The sequence below is a fragment of the Drosophila eugracilis genome, unplaced genomic scaffold (assembly GCF_018153835.1).
Source record: "Drosophila eugracilis isolate 14026-0451.02 unplaced genomic scaffold, ASM1815383v1 contig_1897, whole genome shotgun sequence".
In the NCBI taxonomy this organism is placed as follows: Eukaryota; Metazoa; Arthropoda; class Insecta; order Diptera; family Drosophilidae; genus Drosophila; species Drosophila eugracilis.
Genome location: NW_024572751.1, coordinates 1,510,796 through 1,529,408, shown reverse-complemented (window position 1 = coordinate 1,529,408; position 18,613 = coordinate 1,510,796). Strand labels below are relative to the sequence as shown.

The following is an 18,613-nucleotide window of genomic DNA, read 5'->3' as shown; positions in this document are numbered from 1 at the left end:
TGTTAAAAGCAAAGGGAATTGTAATTAATGTAAAACGAATGGATATTTTTACCCGTTACAAGCAAACATATTAGTTAAGAAGTATACCGTTCTTTTTTTATATCATTAAAGCTTAAGGGATTTTAAATATATAAACTCGATTTTAAGGCAAAGGATATCGTAGAAAACTAATAATTGGGAAAACCGAAGATTTAAGTTTGTTGTTATTATTTGTACTTATAATATTTTGGTTTATTTTGGAACTAAAAGGTCAAAATATACATCTGACTTAATGCAAGTTACTAGTTTTAAACTATTTAACTAAATTCTTTAAATTTATTGCTTTTGAATCAAGTTCTTTTAAAAACATCTTAAGCTTACACTATTTAAAGTTTACTAACCCTAAAAAGTCATTAATAGTTAAATTACTTTTAAAATGTATTTCCTTAAAAGATTTACCTTTGTGTAACTCTCCGTAGACCTAATGTCGTTGATGGTCCATGGCAACATGGACGCGGAGTAGCGCGGATCGACGGATGCACTGCCGCGATAAGTCAGCGAGACGAGGCGCGTTTTCATCTTCACTTTGTTTTAAAGATGTTTATGATTTTAATTTGATTTATTTTTCTGTACTTCCACCGTACGATAAACTGTTAAAATTGCAGGCCAAATTGAGTTGCGGGCCATTTATTTACTTTGCATTTTATTTGCCGTTTTGCAAATTGCTTTTTAATTGTTTTTGTATATGTTTTTTCTGTAGCGTGCTGTAGTGCAGAATCGAAATCAATATTTAATGGACATGCGGCGAGGGCGACCGCGTTTTCACATTCGCAGGGTAAAGGGAGTTTCTGATGGAATTCGGAGTTCGTGAGCTGAATGAGTCACCCGAGAAAGGGCGGAAAATGTGGGTGGATAGTGCTGAAAATTTGGAAAGGGGATATCGGGGTGCTGTAGCGGACAATGACCACCTGACTGCGCTTCCTGCGGGAAGGTCTCGCAGAGCATCCAAGGAATTACTATCAATATTGATTTTTATTCGCAGCCATTTTCCGTCTTTGTTTTTCACATATTCATGGCTCACACATTCGCATATACAGTGGGCTCTCGACAGAGAATGCAGTACTAAGGGAAATAGATGTTAACTAAGAATTATGTAAAGGTGAAATAAACTAGTAACTCACGGAACTGATAAATATCTGTTAATTAATCTCAAAAGAATTTATATAGGTTTTCAAGAGTACAAAAAATGTTTTCTAACTACAAACTTAGATTGTTAATTCCAATCTATTTATTCATATTATTAGTGAAATAATAAAAACAAGTAGAAACCATAAGAACTAAGAACATGTAGTAACACCCTTGGATTAAATTATTCTCTGTATCGAGAGGGCACTGTATATTTTTTGTTTTTTGCTTTGGCATAAGGAAGGATGAACAGAGGGGGCAGGAAGGGGAAAGGAAAAGGGGAGGAAGAGGACGAGCCACCACCAGACAGACGGAAAAATAGAGACGGCAGTCACCCCAATGTCGGAATTTACTTTTGCACAAACTTTACACTTTTTACTTTCTACTTTCTAAGGTTTCCACTACCTTTTCGCCGCCCCTCGCCACACACACTTGCACACACTCTCACTCGCCGGAACACTTACGATTTGCAACTTAGTACTGTTTTTGCTATTTGTGCAACCGAAAACACGTTGAAATGCCACCGAATTCCGCTGAGCACTGAAAGTCCTACCACGGCTCCAAATTCGCGACGGCCCAGCATTTCTATATGTCTCGTCCTTCGTCCTGGCGCCCGATAAGCTGCGCTTGCTGCGCAGGCGCGTGCCTGTCAGCCAACTGGGTTGTAAACAAAAGCGACGGCGTTATTTCCATTGTTGTTTCTTAGGACATTGTTAGTTCAACTTTATAAAAATAACTTTCCATTTGCGATTTCGTTTTGTCGCGGTCGAAAATCAAACAAATGCGCGTCTTGTCATTCCGATTCGCCAAACAGCTGATGTGCTTCTTGCTCTTCTCAGACTGTCATTCACAGGGAAGCAGTGTTGCAAAGCGATGGGTACAGTATTGTTGAGTATGCACTAAAAAAAAGTTGTATCTAATTTGTATACAATTTAAAACTGTTGTCCTTTAAGATAAGAAGTTGACTTTTATGTGGGAAATTAAAATAATTTATATATAATTTATATATACATAGTTTTAAATCGAGAAAACAAACTAGTTTCAATACAACTCTTTTTAATTTAATTAAAGTTTACAAAGTTGTATATAAAAATAAGACCGTTTGATTACACGGGCTTAGGACAGCAGTGTTACCAGATAACTTTGCCAAATTCTTTTAGATCATTTATCTTTGCTCGAAAGCACAATCGTAATTTGTTTCACACTTCGCCATCTGGTAACACTGCATTGTCTAGGCATTCAAAATTCGATCGCGACGAGCAACAGGTGTGTTTTCTGATTCCCGTCCGTGTTGTTTCCCCAGCTTGGCGCCCTAAGAAATCACAAGGGGCAAAGCAAAACCCATAGATATATCGTGTGTGGTGTGTGACTAGACTTTCACTACGGGTCAATTCAGAGATCGGAATCCCAGGCGTCGCTAGTCTTTAATTAAGGCGCTTCGCACGCGTTGTCGCCGTTGTTTTAGCTCCATTTCAGCTGCTTTGGCTGCTTTAGTTGTTTAGTTGTTTTGGCCATGTAGATGAGGCTCTGCGAACGTGTTTACGATCTTCTGGAGTTCGGGCTGTGTGAGTTTGAGCTGGGATTTGGATGTGAGTTTCGCGTTTTCGCACTCGGAACTTCTTTTCGTTCATTTCTCACCGAGAAGACACAATCGGATTGTGTGTTGTTTTTCAGTTTAGTGGCCGTAAGGGTCGTAAAAGTGCTATGAAAAATATATGGCAAAAAATAAAAAATAGAAAGAAGCAGAGGGCGACACTGTGCGAGGTACCGTTAGTGCGCGAGTGACTGTTTAAGCATAATTTAAATAATGAGGAATTCGCGCTCGTAATTGATTTAAGTAGCGCTCGGCATTTGCATAATTTTCCCCATACAGTGTGCACCACATATATGTATGTAAATGCTTGGAAAATCCGCTTTTCCGCAGTAGCAGCAAAAGCAGACGCAACAGCAACAAGTGCAAATGTGTAGGTGTGTGCACCAGCGCATGTGGTTGCGTGCAACTGTGTTGGTGTGCCTGTGATGTGAACTTAAATGGACAAGTTAGAATCCACATTCCACAACAATGGCCAAGAAAACAAACGGCGGACGATCTATTAAATCTGTTAGTTCCTTGGGCAGAATTCAAAATAATTGCACTGCAGCTGTGGAAATTGATGTGCTGTACTTTATTCGTAATCTGTTCTGCTACTTGGGCTCAGCCTCAGCCGGATGTGATTGTTGTTGTTTTTAACCTATAAACATATAATATGAAATACATTTATCTTGCCAAAGAATTAATAAAACTGATCATTTCTGTCTAATATATGTAACAGTAACAGGTTCATTTTGAACCTTACTGTAAGGTCTTATCTCTAAAATATTTCATATAATAAGTCATTTTGAATGTATTCAAAATACAACTTTAAAGGCAACACTGTTCTAAAACTTACAAAATTTTATTCTTGTAATAGCTTTGTATATATTACTTTTAGGTCAATAATTTGAAGATCACGATTTTTTTTAGTGCACACACATGGCTATTGAACTAAATCTATACCGGTGGCCTTAATTATCATAACAATGAACTAAAAAAAAAAAAAACGAAAATAGCATGAACCTTTTAGAAGAAGCTGGGGAAACAGAGTCGCGGCATAATTAGAACGAGCGAAAGGTTGCACAGTGGGTTAAAGGTGAATTTTGAGGAAAAAAAAGGGGAATAAACAAGTTATAGAAAATGGAAAATACAAATCCTATGTTACCTGTCCGATTACGGTGAAATGCCGACTGCGTTGAAAGACGTGAAGAATTCATGCTGAGAATTAATTATTGTTGGAAATGTAACCTTGGGGAGAGATCCAAATATTTGGGTCATTAAAAGATTTAAACATCATGAATTTGTTAAAACCCTCAAGAGAATTAATAATTTAAGGTTTTATAGGAATTTATGAAATACACGACATTTAGTTATTTTGTTTCCATTTGGCGTATTTACTTTCAACAACTTACTAGGCCTTAGTTAATAAATATTCAAACAAATAACATCAACACTTTATGAGCCACTTTTTCTTATTCTTCTGAAGCTAAGATGTATCATTTATATTTCGAGTTCATTCCAAGTTGATAGTAAGGCTTAATATTAATTTTATGGGACACATAACTTTAGGTCAATTTTGAATCAACTAATTTGACTACGAAACGAATAACTCATTTCCAAACACAATGTAAAAAAGTGGGTTTAGCGTTTGGTCAGGTATATTAACACTCCAGTTCTATTCTTAACCCACGTTTGCCACGCCGTCCGCCCACGGATCCGCAGAAAGCAACTGTAAACAGGGGAAAGGCCAGAAGAAAGAACACCATATTCAAAGAATTCATAAGCACGCGCTAATGCGAATACTAATACCATGTACGCTCCATCTCGCTTCCACTGTCCAGTGACCACTATCCAGTGACCATTATCCAGTGACCACTATCCACTGGCCCCTGTCTTTCTACCTGAACCCCTCCCCCATTCCAGGTGCCCACACCTGTTACCTGTGCGTAAGGTGTGTGGAAGCACCTGCTGTTGAACAACGTTACCGTGCGTGCTCGGGCGTTCGGGTTGCGTCTTATTAGAAGCCGCATTCGGTGGCCCCGGGTCCAGTCAGGAAAAATAAGAAAAAAGCCAATAAAAAACATAGTTGGGCAAAAGAAACGAGAAAAAACAGTGCTGAAAACCGGTTAATGTGAAAATGAAAGAAAACTTTTTGTATTTACAGTCAAACTTCCACAACTCGAACTCTGCGAGACGAACTTCTGCATTTGAAATTAATTATTGAATATGAAAATCTTAGAAATTTATATATACTAATATTTGAGTTTTAATAATTAAAAATTTTTAATTAAATAAAAATGATATTTAGTCTTTGGCTTCAATAGCATACTGTAAAGGCGTTTGCTTAGACAGTATTCCAACCTAAACAATCTAAATACATACATATATACAATATAGTTTTTCCAAAATAAAAGTAAATAAATTACAATTTCTCTTTGGCAAATTTAAATTCGAGTTAAAGAAGTTTGACTGTATAATTTGTCAAATCCTAAGGCTGATGTCGCTGAAGTGTTAGTTTTTCTTTTTTTCACAGTTCGAATTTGGTGAAATCAATGCGTAGAAAGTGAATCGAGGCTTACGCAAAGTTGGGGGAAAAGTGAAAAGCTGCGGAAAACTTGGCTGACCAAATAATTATATTTGGACACACCTGCATTCGACTGTTTGAAATCGCGTGCTCCACCCGAATTGCTTGCCCAGGAGCTGGAGCTGGAGCCAGAGCCACGCATCACACCTGGGGAAGCGGCGGCCCACCTGCCGGTTTAGATGCGTCTAATCCAAACAGCAACCGGCGGTGCTGCTGCGACCGTTCTGCAGACCCACTCCCAGTCGCAGTACAACTACACCAGCATGCGTGAAGATGATATCGAGCTGGCCATTAAAGTGGTAAGTTGCCCAGCCGGCTGCGCGAATCTCTTCCATTCGTATGATGAATGACTGAAATAGGTGCACAGGAAAAAAACAGTTTGATTTAACTTTAATTTAAAACCTAAGATGAATTCAACAATACCTTATCTAAGATTTGGTTGTAGATCCCACCAAAAAATAATTCTAGTAAATTACTTGTGCTTATAAAATATCAAACATAATTTTTATTATACATTTACATATACATTTCAATTGTTCATTTCACATTTTCTTCCTGTGTGTATTTCCATCTCAAATGGCACCTGAGAGATCAGATCCGATTGCCATGCCCGTTGTTAATGGCAAAACTGCATGGATTAAGATTCTAGTTCAATTAGGGTTTCTTCCTATCTGCGCAAAGTTGTTTCTAATGGGTTTTCTGGAATTGTTTCGAATTGATTTCCAATCACATGTCTCTACAGACAAGCCAAATTTCATTGAAATTTACGCTCTTAATTAACTAAAACGGCTAACCGTTTTAAATGTCCAAAAGAAAGCAAATAAATATTTGAACAGTTAATTTTCCCGTCTTTGGTGAACAAAATTATATATTTTTATTCACTAATCACGAATTGCATTCCTGACTTTCTTTTTTCAACTTTAAATTTTAAATTTATGGTTAAAGTAAAAATTGTCGATCTAAATGCTTATTTAAAATCTTTTAAACAGGTCATTGTCGGAAATGGTGGCGTTGGCAAATCCTCGATGATTCAGCGCTACTGCAAGGGCATATTCACCAAGGACTATAAGAAGACGATTGGCGTGGACTTCCTAGAGCGCCAGATCGAAATTGACGGCGAGGATGTGCGCATCATGTTGTGGGACACCGCCGGCCAGGAGGAGTTCGACTGCATCACAAAAGCCTACTATAGAGGCGCCCAGGCTTCAGTGCTGGTCTTCTCGACGACGGACCGCGCGTCCTTTGATGCGATCAAGGATTGGAAACGCAAGGTGGAAAACGAATGCAACGAGATACCCACAGTGATTGTCCAGAACAAGATTGATCTTATTGAGCAGGCAGTGGTTACCGCTGACGAAGTGGAAACGCTTGCCAAGCTGCTCAATTGCCGGCTGATTCGCACTTCCGTCAAGGAGGATATCAATGTGGCGTCTGTGTTTCGCTACCTGGCCACCAAATGCCATCAGCTGATGACCCAGAGCTACGACCAGGCCGCCGGAAACCAGCAAAACTCCAGTCATCCGCCCTACAGCAGCACACCCACGATTAGCGCATTTAGTCCAACCTTCACGAAGTCCAGCAGCGGCACTATTGTCCTCCGTCCAGCAAAGAAAGGTCATGGTTCCAGCGTGGCTCGGAAGCGTAAAATAGTGCTCAAGAAGTGCGGAATATTGTGAGGAGTTGTCGGATTACCTAGATGGATGGCTGGGCAGATTCGGCTGGCAATTAATAACTGGAGCATATTTAACGCTTAATTATTTTGAAGCCTAATGAAGTCGTAGCCGGGTGGCCAGCCAACCGTTAGATGCAACCACAGCCATTCACTAGTCGTGCACAGACTCCGCGTGATGTGGTTCAGACATGCTTACAAAGCAGCAAAGATAATCGGAGGCAACAAAGTGGATCTTCGGAGCATACTACGAATAGGAGATACCCTTGCAGAGTCACAGAGAAACTGATTTAACTAAAACTAAACAAAATATTTATTATTATGTTTGATCGCAGTCTTTTTCCATAATCAGCTCTTGGTCCTGATCCGATTTCTCAAACAATTGTCTCAATTTAAATTTACTAAAAATACAGCAACAAGGTCATCTGATTTTGATTCCATGTTCAATATTTCAAGTTTAAATCATTATGTTCTCCCGATCGATCTATCTTGAACATTAAACATACAAAAAAGATAGGATAGGATCGTACCGTTGTAAGTAATACAAGAATAGTTTTAACATGTTCTTAACTTTAATTTGTAATATTTTAACAAGAATCAAAATACTCATGATTGAAATATGAACATAATACAGATCCCAAGTACCTAACTGGCTCTACAAGTCAAAGACCAAAATAATACCACCCGATCTGCAAGGGTATATATGAATTCTCAAAACCACAGACAATATGCACAAGCACTGGTAGTTTCTCAAAAAATTGCCCCAATTAGTTATAGATATGAAATCAAATTTGTATGTATTATGCCCACTTTTCTATAACGGAGACTGAAGCAGCATTGCCTTTATATCGGATATGTATATAAAATGTTAGCATGGGCATAAGCTTGCCTAACCAAGCACCATTAAAAGCCTATTTATCACGCTAACCCTGCCCAGATATCCATGTGAAATCCCTTCGCCAATTTGCTTTGGCCAAATGTGCAATTAATTATTCAGCTTATATAATTATTAACTAATTGCAAGTCATGTCAAAGCGCAATTTGACTCGATCCTATGTAGACCGATGTTCACATTCTATGCAAAAATCTGTAGTAACACGTTAAACATTTATGTAAGCCGAATATGAGAGTATGAATAAATAATCGTAAGCCTATTAATATTATTGTATCTATAATTGTAATGATTCATTAAAATATTCACCTAATAAATTATTTTGTGTAAATTAACTTTTTCATTTTTTATTTAATTATTTCTAAATAAGATAAGCAAAGGGATCAAGAAGAATAATGAAAACGTTATAAAACGTCAGTGATTCGGCACAGTTGTCTTCCTTAATTCCCTTAAAACTTATTACGCAATAAAACAGCAGTTATAGTTTTGAAATGTTTACCATTTTTTATTTGATTTTTGATTTTACACTTTTTTTGTAAGCTTGACAATTTTGCAATCCGCATTTGTTACACCATCGTTTACACGTTTTCTCATTTAAATTGTTTAAAGTATTTTTAAATATTATTTTTTGTTTTCTCTATATTTACACCTCGCGTTAAAAAATCGTCGCTTTATAACGCAAAAATCATTAAATGTGTATATATCTATTTTGTTTTTGTAATTTTCAAGTGTTTCCTTGTTATTAATAAAGGCATAAATAACTATTCGTCGATTTCCGTTCTTATTTATTTACACAAAGTCGAAAAATCAAAATATCTTAGATATAGATATAGGAGAGAGAGTAGAAAGTTTGATTTTCGGGGGAGGAAGAGAGTGGTGTAAGCTGAGCATAAAACTGTGTTTTTTGCAGGCTGAGCCCGTAAGATTGTATTTGTTGTGTGTTTGTGTGAGGGTGGGTGTGTGTGCAAACTCTTTGTGTTCTAGTCTTTTAAAAATGCCTATAAAAAATATAATTTTATTTTCTTCATATCAATTCTACTCGCTACGAAACTAACGTGACTCGGAAATTATTCTCTTGGCACTAAAATAAGCAAATTATAACTTTAAACCGAAAACTACCAATGTAAATATTTTGATTATAAGGTAAATTTGTTAAAGTACATTATTTTTATTTGAAATAAAAATTTTGAAAATCCTAGCTTGTGTTAGTGTCTCGGTGTGGTTGTGTTTGAAGGGGTAAGGTCCGCATTCAAATTTGTTAAGATTATATCATTATGTAGACATAGACTACATTAGAACATTTGTTTCAGTTTCTTTTTGAATATATATTCTGCACTTGGTAAACTTTAGATTAGTTAAGTATATAACTTTTCACTTTGCTGTTGCTGTTGCTTTTGTTGGTTGTGGTTGTGTTTGTGGTTCTATTTGTTGGTTGGTATTCGTGTTTTGTGTCTGCCCTGTGGCTTATTTTTATGGGGCTTTGTTTGTTGTTTTTGCTGCGGTTCCTACATAGAGTAAAAGATTTAGCCTAGATACACACTCCATTTATGTATATAAGTAGTTATATGTAACTCCCAAATATCGTATACTACTCGGAAATGGGAAAATCATCGGCATCGCCATCATCCTTGCCTTCCAGCGATCGGTACTCGTCGGAGTCCTCGCTTATGGCCGCTGTTCCAATAGACATTGGTAACATGGGTGCTGTGCTGATAATCGGCTCCGCACTGATGCTGGCCAGGATGCTGGCACTTGTGTTGGTGGTTACAGTCGATTCTGTCGGGAGATTGGGGGGCACATAGATGGTGATGGTTTCCGGTTCTGGATTTTCCGGTTGGATTGTTTGATTTGGACTGGTTTCGGCCACAGGCGCTGCACTCTCCACATCAACGTGTTGCCCTGGCTCCTGTCGCTGTTGATGTGGTTGTTGCGTTAAGGGTTGTGTTATTATATCAGCAGAGGCCAAGAGTAGATCCAATTTAAGTTTACTCGATGCCGTTGGCTGCTCTGTTATCACAGACTGTGCTTGAGTTGCTGCCGTTGCTGCAGTTTTAGTCGACGCTCCCACCACCGCTGATGCAGCAGTTGTGGTTGTTGTTGTTAATGCTGCTGCTGTCGTTATGGATGTTGCAATAGTAGCTGTTATTGCCGACACTGAGCCGCCAGCAGCATGCAACTCATCCTCCTCGCTGACACTTATGTAGCGACACCGCTCGCTAAGCAGTGAAGGCGACTCGTCATCCTCCTCATTCACGCTCGTAATGCTCACCGTGCGCTGCTTGAAGCTCTGGTAGACACTGCTGCTGCTGGGAGCATCAATAACATCTCTGGGCGATGCAATGGCTGCGGCGACGGATGAGCTGGCTAAAAATAAAAAACATAAGTTCTTTTTTTTGCAGATTCTTCATAGTTCATTATAACGATTAGTCTTGAAATGAACAGGAACATTGGATTTCCTTATTTCCAATCAAACAAACAGATCAAAGCATGAACAAGTGTTTCGAAATTTGGAAGCGTTAACCACTGCTCAAACTGCTACTTACACTCTAAACGCTCTCTCCGCGAAGCGTTTCGAGAGGGCAACGGAGCCAGTTTGATGCGGTAGAACTTTGAGCCCCTGCTGACGCGGTAACGATTGTCATCCTGTGTTAAAGAAGTCACATTGGTAAGTAGTCACGCCAGAAATCATATTAATATACACTCACCTTTCGCGCCTGGCAGTACTCTTTGTCTATGACCCGGCCTATGGCGTAGTAGGGCAGCGGGATTTGGTTGAGTTCCACAACTGCCAAGGAGGGTTCCAGTGCCGGAGTGGGTGTAGCCGGAGCCGTCAACTGCAGACCAGCCAGGCTGTCAGCGTGGACAAAGTACAGAGTCAGCGAGTCCTGGACGACCATAAATTGCGCATGACGCATGCTCCAAACCACGAACACGAGATCACCCCGTGCACAGCCCTCCAAAGCTATGGACCGGTGACTGGAACTCACGCCGGACTTGGAACGGGCCACGGATCCACCCATATTCAAATCGTAGGCAGAGCTATGGGCGGAAAAGCTTAGTGTTAGCATTCGTCTAACCGGAAAGTCAAACAAATTAAAAATTATAAAAAAATAAAAATAAAATAATAAAATTAACAAACTAAAAACCATTTAAAAAAATAAAAATAAAATAATAAAATTAACAAACTAAAAACCATTTTCCTAAACATTAAGAAGTATTTACTATTTTAAGTTATTAAGATTGTTTGGCCCTTAAATAGTTAAGTGCATCCTTACCTTCTCATAGCTGCCACACTGGTCTCCATCTCCTGACGGCGGATCTTCTCCTGACTGAGCTCCTCCTCCAGCCGGCATTTGTCCTTGTTTAGATAGTCAATTTTCTCTTTAAGCCAGCTATTACCATCCTCGTTGGTGATCATCTCCAGTCGGGTTTTCAGCTGGTAAGATTCCTGGGTGAGGATCTTGTTCTGCTCTCGCAGCTGCTCCAGCTGTCGCTCCTTGTCAGCCAGCATGTCTTTTAATATGCCCACGTTGGCCATCACAGATTCAGAGTTCAGGGGCAAGAGACGTGACTGCCACAGCGATCGCTCCGAATCAACGGCCTCGCTAATGGCACGCTCCCTTTGGGCTAGCAGCTCCTGACGCTGCTGGGCCAGAAGATGGTCGATATCCACCCCAGCGTTTGCACTGGCCACGCTGGCACTGCTTGTAGGTCGCTCTAGTTTCTCAAGGCTGCTGTCCGACGGCGAACGTTCCATGGAGGTCATCAGTTTAAACCTGCATCGGAGGGACTCCAACTCTGTTTTGTGCTCATGAATAAGCTGCTCCCGTGCCTGGGCCACTGCCGCCTGTTTCTCTTGTTCCGCTAGCTGCAGTTTTAAGCGCATCTCTTCCAGCTGCTCCTGGGATTTTTGCTCGCGTTCCGTAAATTCCATTCTTAGAACATTACACTTATCACGCAAAAGATGGAGCTCGGACTGTAGCTCATCTTGGTAATTAGCAAATTCACTACGAAAGATGTCCACATTCGAGCGAGCTTCGGCGAGGCAAGCTCGTGCCAACTTAGACATATTTTCCATAACGCTACATATCCTCTGGTGACTGCCAGCATTCTCATCGGTCAGAGTGCCAGCACTTAGCATGAGCAGATCCTCAGTGGCAGTGCCCTGCGCTACCTGCTCTACCAAACTAGCGGAGGTTGATGTAGCCACACATTTTGACGTGGTACTGACCTTTTCAAACTCCGTTTCCGTATCGGTTTCGCAATCGGAGGCTGCTGTCTGCCCTTGCAGTTCAGCCAATCGCGGAGCCAACAGTGGGGGGTCCGACTCCTGATCATGGTCCGCTTCTTTGCCCGACCGGAAAACGAAAAAGTCTATCACAGGCTTCATGTCGGGCAACTGCAGCTGTTCCGCCAATTCTGGCAATTGCGAGGACAGGAGCTCCATATCTGATCGACTCAAAGGGGGCAAACGTGTATCAAAGTTTAAGGGGTGCTCATTCGCAAAAGCTGGAGGCATGTCTCCCATTCCAGGAAACAGAATATTAAGAAAGTGGCCTTCAAAGCTTGCATTGAACTCCCTCCTTCTGCGCAATTCCTCGCTGTGGATGCGATCGAAATCCCCGGAAAGGCGAGTTGCCCACTGTCGGAACTCATCCGAAAATATCCTCCTACGCACCACTTCTGCTACGGCGGCCACATAAGTCCTCGGGGCCCGATGGATCTGCTCGATAATACTTAAGTGCCGTTCGGCTCGCCGTAAGCATCGGTGATTAAAGAGCAGCCGATTATCAAACTCACTCATCCCATTTTCGATAAACACAATCCGACGCAGACGTGTGTGCAGATTCCAGCCGAGCTCGTCCTTAGAGTTGGCTATGCAGCGGCAGTACTCGCGTATCTTTGTATGAGTCTCCAGCATCACCTGTAGCTGTGAGCGATGCGAGAGGCAGAGGTCCGGCAGGACGGAGTTATCGCGCAGATTTTGCGCCCGCGCCTCGTTCTGCTGCAGGGCAAGAGCCTGCTCCTTTTGCTCCTTTACCATATCCTTGATCCGGAACTTAAACTCCTCCAGCTTGCAGAGACGGTCGCCGAGACCCTTAATCTCCTTAACATCGCCCTGGTTTGCCATCTTAATAATCTCTTTGACTTCCTTCTTCAGCTTTTCATAGATATCCGCGCTGAAGGTGTCCAGTCCCTGGATGCACTCGTCCGACATAAGTTGCAGGGCACTGTGGTTACCCTTGGAGCTAATCCACTGCCGTAGGTTAAGGTTGTGGCGACGTGCCAGAGAGCTGCTGCTGGTCGAGGTTTGAGATACGCGCTCCTGCTGGTCACCTGACTCCGTTTCGTCCTCATCGCCCATTTTAAGCTTCTTATTGGGGGAGTCTGCTTGTGAGGACTCGGTGAGACCCTGATGCTGCTGCGCCGCCTGTTGCTGGGCGGTAAACACATCGTCGTTCTCCAGCAGTTCGTCAAATCCATGGAAATCGGCTTCGGCGAGTGACATTAGGCCGGGAAGTATGGGAATCCTGCCCAGCTGATTGAGATCATCGGCAAAGTTGCGCAACAACTCCAAATAATTCTCGCGCTTTTGAAGGTGCCGCTCGAATGAGGAGCAGAAATTGTGGAAACGCTCGCGAAACTCGTTTGTTAGATCCTCCATATTGGCCACCACCGCCGACCAGCCCTGCTGCTGGAGGTGCTGCTCGTGGACCAAGCGCTCGCACACATCTTCTTCCTTTCTGGCCAGCTCTCGCATAAGCTGTGCCAACTGCGCCCGCTGACGCACCGTCTCTAGAGCCGGTGGCAACCGGTGGCTTTCCTCCACTTGCCGACGGAGCTCGGCGTCGGCATCTGAGTTTGATATCGTGGGCGCCGGGCGCTCGTCCCCTGTGAGGAACATGTAGATGGGATTTGTGTCCGTGCCAGCCGAGTAGCACGACACCTGGGTTGAGTGCGTCAGCATTTCGCCGCCGCTCACCAGCAGCACAATGTTTGCAGCTGGTATATTGTGCAGCTTTTGGATTGTTTCCTTCAAGTGTTCCACCGACTGCAGGGCAACGTTCATATCAAAGCTCAGCATGCGGCCGACGTCTACATGGAACACGTACAGCATCATGGATCCGTTGGTGTTCCCTCAGTGCCCTTAACTCTACTACCGCTTCCTGGAGGGGAACCTCCCGCTCCTTGCTCTCCGACGCCCGCTCCTCCTCCTCCTCCTTTTGATCCTGTCGTCTCACTTATGATTTGGCAGTGCTTCAGACGATTTTATAGTGTTCCCGCATCGGTATGTATGGTTGTATTAGTGTTTCTGAGTGTTAAGCTGGAACCTACAAGAAAAGAGGCAAAGAGAATGGATAAGTAAACTAATGTTGACTGAGAATTGTTTTATCATATGGAGTAAAATGTATCTGTAATCAGATCAATAAATTTTACTTATGCAAACCAGTTAAGCATTTTTCCTTCACAATTTTCTAGTATGAACTAAAAAACTAAATAAAAAAACTCAAAATAAAAGGACCTCTATTATGACATGGGTTTATATAGATAAGAGAAGAAAATATTTCGTAAACATTGTGAAAAAAATCTGTCATGTATTTATTAAAAACAAAGAACGTGTATATGCATATTTATAAAGATTGATTCCAAGCCATTTGAAGGCAGCACTGTATGTGAAATTCAATCGAACTTTTAAATCCACTAGTAATGTGCGAAATAGATAGATTAGCTTAGCTATTTTTAAGCCATTGAATGGATCACTGTCGCTCCTCAACAGCTGTTAGACAAACTGTCGCAGTTGCGTTTTGCTCTCTATGTGTCGTCACAGTCAGAGGGACAAAGAGAGCCGTAGCGTGGGGGCGGTTCAAATGTTAATGACTAACTGGGCCATTTCCGAGTCGCAATAAAAAATAGTAGCGCGAGCATGTGCACAGACGCTTATTCAATTTTATTTTTATAATTCTGTTTACAACTTAGTATCGCAGACGGCTTGCTTTTTGGCGATAAGGCGCATAACAGGGAAAGCGGAAAAGCGGAAAGAGCATGGCTCCGCACTTAGAACACGCGCACTCACTTTTCCCCACACTATTTATTTTGCGAGCCGTAAACAACAACATCTAGAACAACAACAACGTGAAACGTGTTATCAACGCACCTTGATTTGAACACGTCTAGACTAGCGGGTGGTTTGAAAACAAATGAGCAGAGTATAGCATAGTGCTTGACGAGAGGCAAAGAGAAACTTTGAGCGGGCGAGAGAGCGCCGCACGTGTGCGATGATCGCAGCTACTCCCTGAGAGGCTGACTGAGCTATTTTCTAGCTGCCAAAGTTGGCAATGTAAATATACAAATATTTCCAATGCTAAATACTAAAGTAAAATAAAAGAAAGAATGTAACATAGATACAACTAAGTAAATTTTCGTTGTAAATTAAATTCTGCTTATAATGTTTTAAGCCAATATTAAGGACCTTTAATGAGATAATGTATGTCTCTAAAGTTTTTATGAAGAGTCTAGCTTTCAATACATTTTTTGTAAGCATGTACATGTTGTACATTCGAATCTTTTTCTTATTTACGTTTTAGTAATAATTAGCTATCATTTGCAGCGAAAGATGACAACACTGTCTCTCAGTGTGTGAGTGCGAGAGAAAGATAGCGAGAGAGGAGGCAAAGATAGATCGCTGCTGTTGTGGATCATCCACAGTGGATGTGTCAATGCCAACGTCGACGTCAACAGCGACATCGACGCACCAGCGTTTACCTGCCTTTGCAAGTCCTTTTTTTTACCTAAGCGAATTTCATAATTTTGTTAAACCTAACTTGTAAATTTCCAAGACGCGGGATATTATCGAAGGATTTCTGAAAATTTTCCATAGTTAGCGGGCACGTGTAACAGTAAGCCGGTTTTGTAGCTGACGAAATACCAGGAACGATTAACTCAGGAGCATCTGTTATATAGCGGGAGAAATACCAGGTACTTTTAAGCAAATTGATGAAATAGAAGTTGATACTGATAGACAAAAAGCAATAACTCGTCCATTAATCACCAATGACATGCCCGAGTGCAATAATCTCGGACCCCTCATCAACCTGAATAGAATAACGATAGCAGTGAACTGATAAGATTTTAATAAAACGGTGGTTAGCTATATCTATGTATGTATGTTGCACTTTTGGGGGTAAGTGTCAGAATAAGCCTAATAAACGGATAACTCCAAAATTGCCAAAAATAACTTTAAACAATATGTTGTTTTCAAAGTAGTCTAGATTTTCCGGTCTCAAAGCATATACGTTCAGCCTCTGTATATACACAATTATGTACATATATTTGAACGGATGAAATATTAAATTTGGTTAACTTTAAATTTATGAAAATAATTTTGAAAACATGGAAATATTTGCAGATAATGCATGTAAAAACACATGAATGGTTTAAAATATTGTTAACAAAAACACTTGAACAATCCAAAACTGTCTCATGCAGGACCCAAGGTAATATTTTCATACAAGATGAGGAGTTTGGTAAAATACATTATTTTTGTGAAATAATTGTGTATATAAAACTGTAATCTCAAAGACTAAGTGTCTTTATATTTTATTATTATTTATATATTTTCATAAAAATTAAATTCTTTAAAACTTGGCCCACATTAAAGCTAATTTAAAATTGGAGAAAGTAAAGAATCTTGATATTAAATACAGCTTAAATCGAAATATAATATAATAAATACAGCTACTATTAATACAAGCAGTTTCGTATGAATTATTTTACTTAAAAAACAATGAATCTAAAAAACTCAGATTTTTGATTTGGAGTGTGTCTATGTGACGTCACTGTGTCGAAAAGACGGAGAAAGAGGACAAGCAGAAAACCCTGAACCAAACAACTGAACTGAAACAGAACTCCTCTGCTTTACCGCTGCAAACTGATTACAGCGCAGTCAGAGTTTATCAGCTCTCTTCTTTTGTGTTGTCACTGTGGGGGGCAGGGCAGAAAAAACACTTTCTCGCAGGGAGAGCGATAAAGAGTAGTTGACAGGGGGCCAACTAACTGCAATTAGATGTAACCACCACTCCTGTTTATACCCTGATTCTTATATGTATGTATGCATAAGTGACTTAAAATTCATGACTCACAAAAAAACTTCAACTGCGATTAACAAGAAGAAATGCAAGAAAGTCAGCAATGGACTAAGATCAGCTGGCATGCAGCAATTTATCGATATCCGATAGCCACAGCCGAACTGCAACTTATTATCCGTTTTCATTTGCCACGCTTCTTCAGCATCTGCCTGTCGCTCTCTCGCTCTCTCACTCAGCTGTTGTTTTGTTTTATTTCCTTTCTTTTGCACTCGTTCGTATACAGTTAACAGGAAACAGCTCCCGAATGACAAACAAATGCACAGACACCGAGTTATTCTTGTTAAATATGTAAATTATGGCAATTAATTGCAATTTGGCTCAAACGGACGAAAACAACAATAATGCGCGAGGGTTGCTGACGTTCAAAAAGAGAAAAGAAAATGGCAGCAAGTGTATGTAGTTGCGATTGGTGTAAGGGCCAAAGGGGGTGGGAATCGGGTGGAATTTATGCATTTAAAAGGGCGTCGTCAGGTGTTCTGGTATGAGTGTGCATAAAACTATAACTAACGGTTAATTAAAACCGTGCCCCACTCACACTCACCTTATAATCTTTAATCAATTTCCACAATGGTGAGGCAATGTGATTGTGTGTGTGTGCAAGTGTTATTGTTGTCTGTTCCTATGTGATAGTGTGTTCGTGTGTTTTGGTTTTAATCAATTGTAAACGGGCACGAACACACAGGCGCTTCAAATTATTTTACATCAGCTGTGGCTGTATCTGTATCTGACTGTCCAAGTGTTTGTATGTGCCTGTGTTTTTATTTGCAACAGCAACAACAATAATAACAGCTCTTCCTCTTTATTTTGGCTAGTCTTCTGCTTCCTCTCTTTCAACACCAAAGTGTTTTTTTTATTCTCCTATTTGCCTCCCACGCTTTCCTTATTTATTTTTATGGCTATGCTTATTCCGCTGCTTATTACTTATTACTTATTTCTTTAAAAGCTATTTTCGTTGCGTATCAAATGTGCAAGTGTGTAAAAAGCGTTTACTCGAGTTTCCTTAGTCTCCGCGTTCATCTATATGTTCGAGCAAAGATATTTTCAAGATACAATTCAGCCTGTTTTCGTCTTTCCCATCCTTCTGTTCCCATTCGCCTTTTACCTTTTCTTTTCTTAATCTATTCCTTTGTCTATCACAATTGCGTTGTTGTTGCTGCTGCTGTTGTTTTTGTTGGTGCTTCTAGCTTATGCTTTCTGTTTTCTGCTTGTTGTTGTTGGCAGTTTTACTTTTCGCGTCAGTTTTTTGCCATTTACACGAAGCGGGCACGGGAGCCGTTTGGGTTTTTAGAGTGGCACTAATTCACTCGCGCATATTGTTGGTTTGCTTAGATTTCTAATTAAATTAAATGGTATAAAAATGAAATAACGCACTTCGTTCTCACTTTTTTTGTCTTTGCTTATGCCTCGCGATGTGAGAATGACAACAGATTTTCAAGTCGATATCGATAACAAATCAAGTGGTAATACGTTACTCAATGGCTACAAACAGTGATATTATAGTCTAGCTCCACTGGCACATACATATATTGTATTATTAAAAAATAAAATATGAAAACTGGAATTTTAAGATAATTGATTCAAAAAT

At 40.5% G+C, this 18,613-nt stretch overlaps 3 protein-coding genes across 9 annotated transcripts in view; 1 reads left to right on the top strand and 2 right to left on the bottom strand.

The window, feature by feature from the left end:
- LOC108115313 (TBC1 domain family member 4) overlaps nucleotides 1–1,987 on the bottom strand; it is a 28,266-nt gene extending 26,279 nt beyond the window's left edge. The window contains exons 1-2 of one of the 2 annotated variants that reach the window (XM_017226715.2): nucleotides 1,629–1,987; nucleotides 439–743 (exon numbers count right to left, since the gene is read on the bottom strand). In XM_017226715.2, coding sequence (XP_017082204.1) covers nucleotides 439–558 — 120 coding nt within the window. In that variant the 5' untranslated portion in view covers nucleotides 559–743; nucleotides 1,629–1,987. The remainder of the gene's footprint in view (nucleotides 1–438; nucleotides 744–1,628) is intronic. The other variant, XM_017226714.2, reaches the window with a different exon arrangement.
- A 414-nt stretch (nucleotides 1,988–2,401) lies between these two features.
- Nucleotides 2,402–8,217, top strand: LOC108115298 (ras-related protein Rab-23). Of its 2 annotated transcripts, none has more exons than XM_017226693.2 (3): nucleotides 2,402–2,430; nucleotides 5,271–5,620; nucleotides 6,311–8,217. In XM_017226693.2, the coding sequence occupies exons 2-3, from the start codon at nucleotides 5,501–5,503 to the stop codon at nucleotides 6,995–6,997; spliced, it is 807 nt and encodes a 268-aa protein (XP_017082182.1). In that variant the 5' UTR covers nucleotides 2,402–2,430; nucleotides 5,271–5,500; the 3' UTR covers nucleotides 6,998–8,217. The 2 variants fall into 2 exon arrangements, with proteins under 2 accessions (XP_017082182.1, XP_017082183.1); XM_017226694.2 differs by lacking the exon at nucleotides 2,402–2,430 and adding an exon at nucleotides 2,581–2,753.
- Nucleotides 8,218–8,363: 146 nt separating this feature from the next.
- LOC108115295 (RB1-inducible coiled-coil protein 1) lies at nucleotides 8,364–18,535 on the bottom strand. Of its 5 annotated transcripts, none has more exons than XM_017226682.2 (5): nucleotides 17,570–18,535; nucleotides 11,158–14,214; nucleotides 10,588–10,954; nucleotides 10,426–10,525; nucleotides 8,364–10,246 (listed from the first exon to the last, which is right to left on the bottom strand). In XM_017226682.2, the coding sequence occupies exons 2-5, from the start codon at nucleotides 14,001–14,003 to the stop codon at nucleotides 9,471–9,473; spliced, it is 4,089 nt and encodes a 1,362-aa protein (XP_017082171.2). In that variant the 5' UTR covers nucleotides 14,004–14,214; nucleotides 17,570–18,535; the 3' UTR covers nucleotides 8,364–9,470. The 5 variants fall into 5 exon arrangements, with proteins under 5 accessions (XP_017082171.2, XP_017082172.2, XP_017082175.2 ...); XM_017226683.2 differs by having other exon boundaries at nucleotides 18,131–18,535; XM_017226686.2 differs by having other exon boundaries at nucleotides 18,400–18,535.
- Nucleotides 18,536–18,613: the final 78 nt, after the last annotated feature.

What these genes read in the sequence shown, in the direction of transcription:
- LOC108115295 (XM_017226682.2), bottom strand. Translation starts at nt 14,003, where the DNA reads ATGATGCTGTACGTGTTCCATGTAGACGTCGGCCGCATGCTGAGCTTT. An exon ending in AGTACTGCCAGGCGCGAAAG is followed by an intron (nt 10,526 to 10,587) that starts GTGAGTGTATAT and finishes TCTTTAACACAG; the next exon opens with GATGACAATCGTTACCGCGT. An exon ending in GCGGAGAGAGCGTTTAGAGT is followed by an intron (nt 10,247 to 10,425) that starts GTAAGTAGCAGT and finishes TTTTATTTTTAG; the next exon opens with CCAGCTCATCCGTCGCCGCA.
- LOC108115298 (XM_017226693.2), top strand. Translation starts at nt 5,501, where the DNA reads ATGCGTCTAATCCAAACAGCAACCGGCGGTGCTGCTGCGACCGTTCTG. An exon ending in TCGAGCTGGCCATTAAAGTG is followed by an intron (nt 5,621 to 6,310) that starts GTAAGTTGCCCA and finishes TCTTTTAAACAG; the next exon opens with GTCATTGTCGGAAATGGTGG.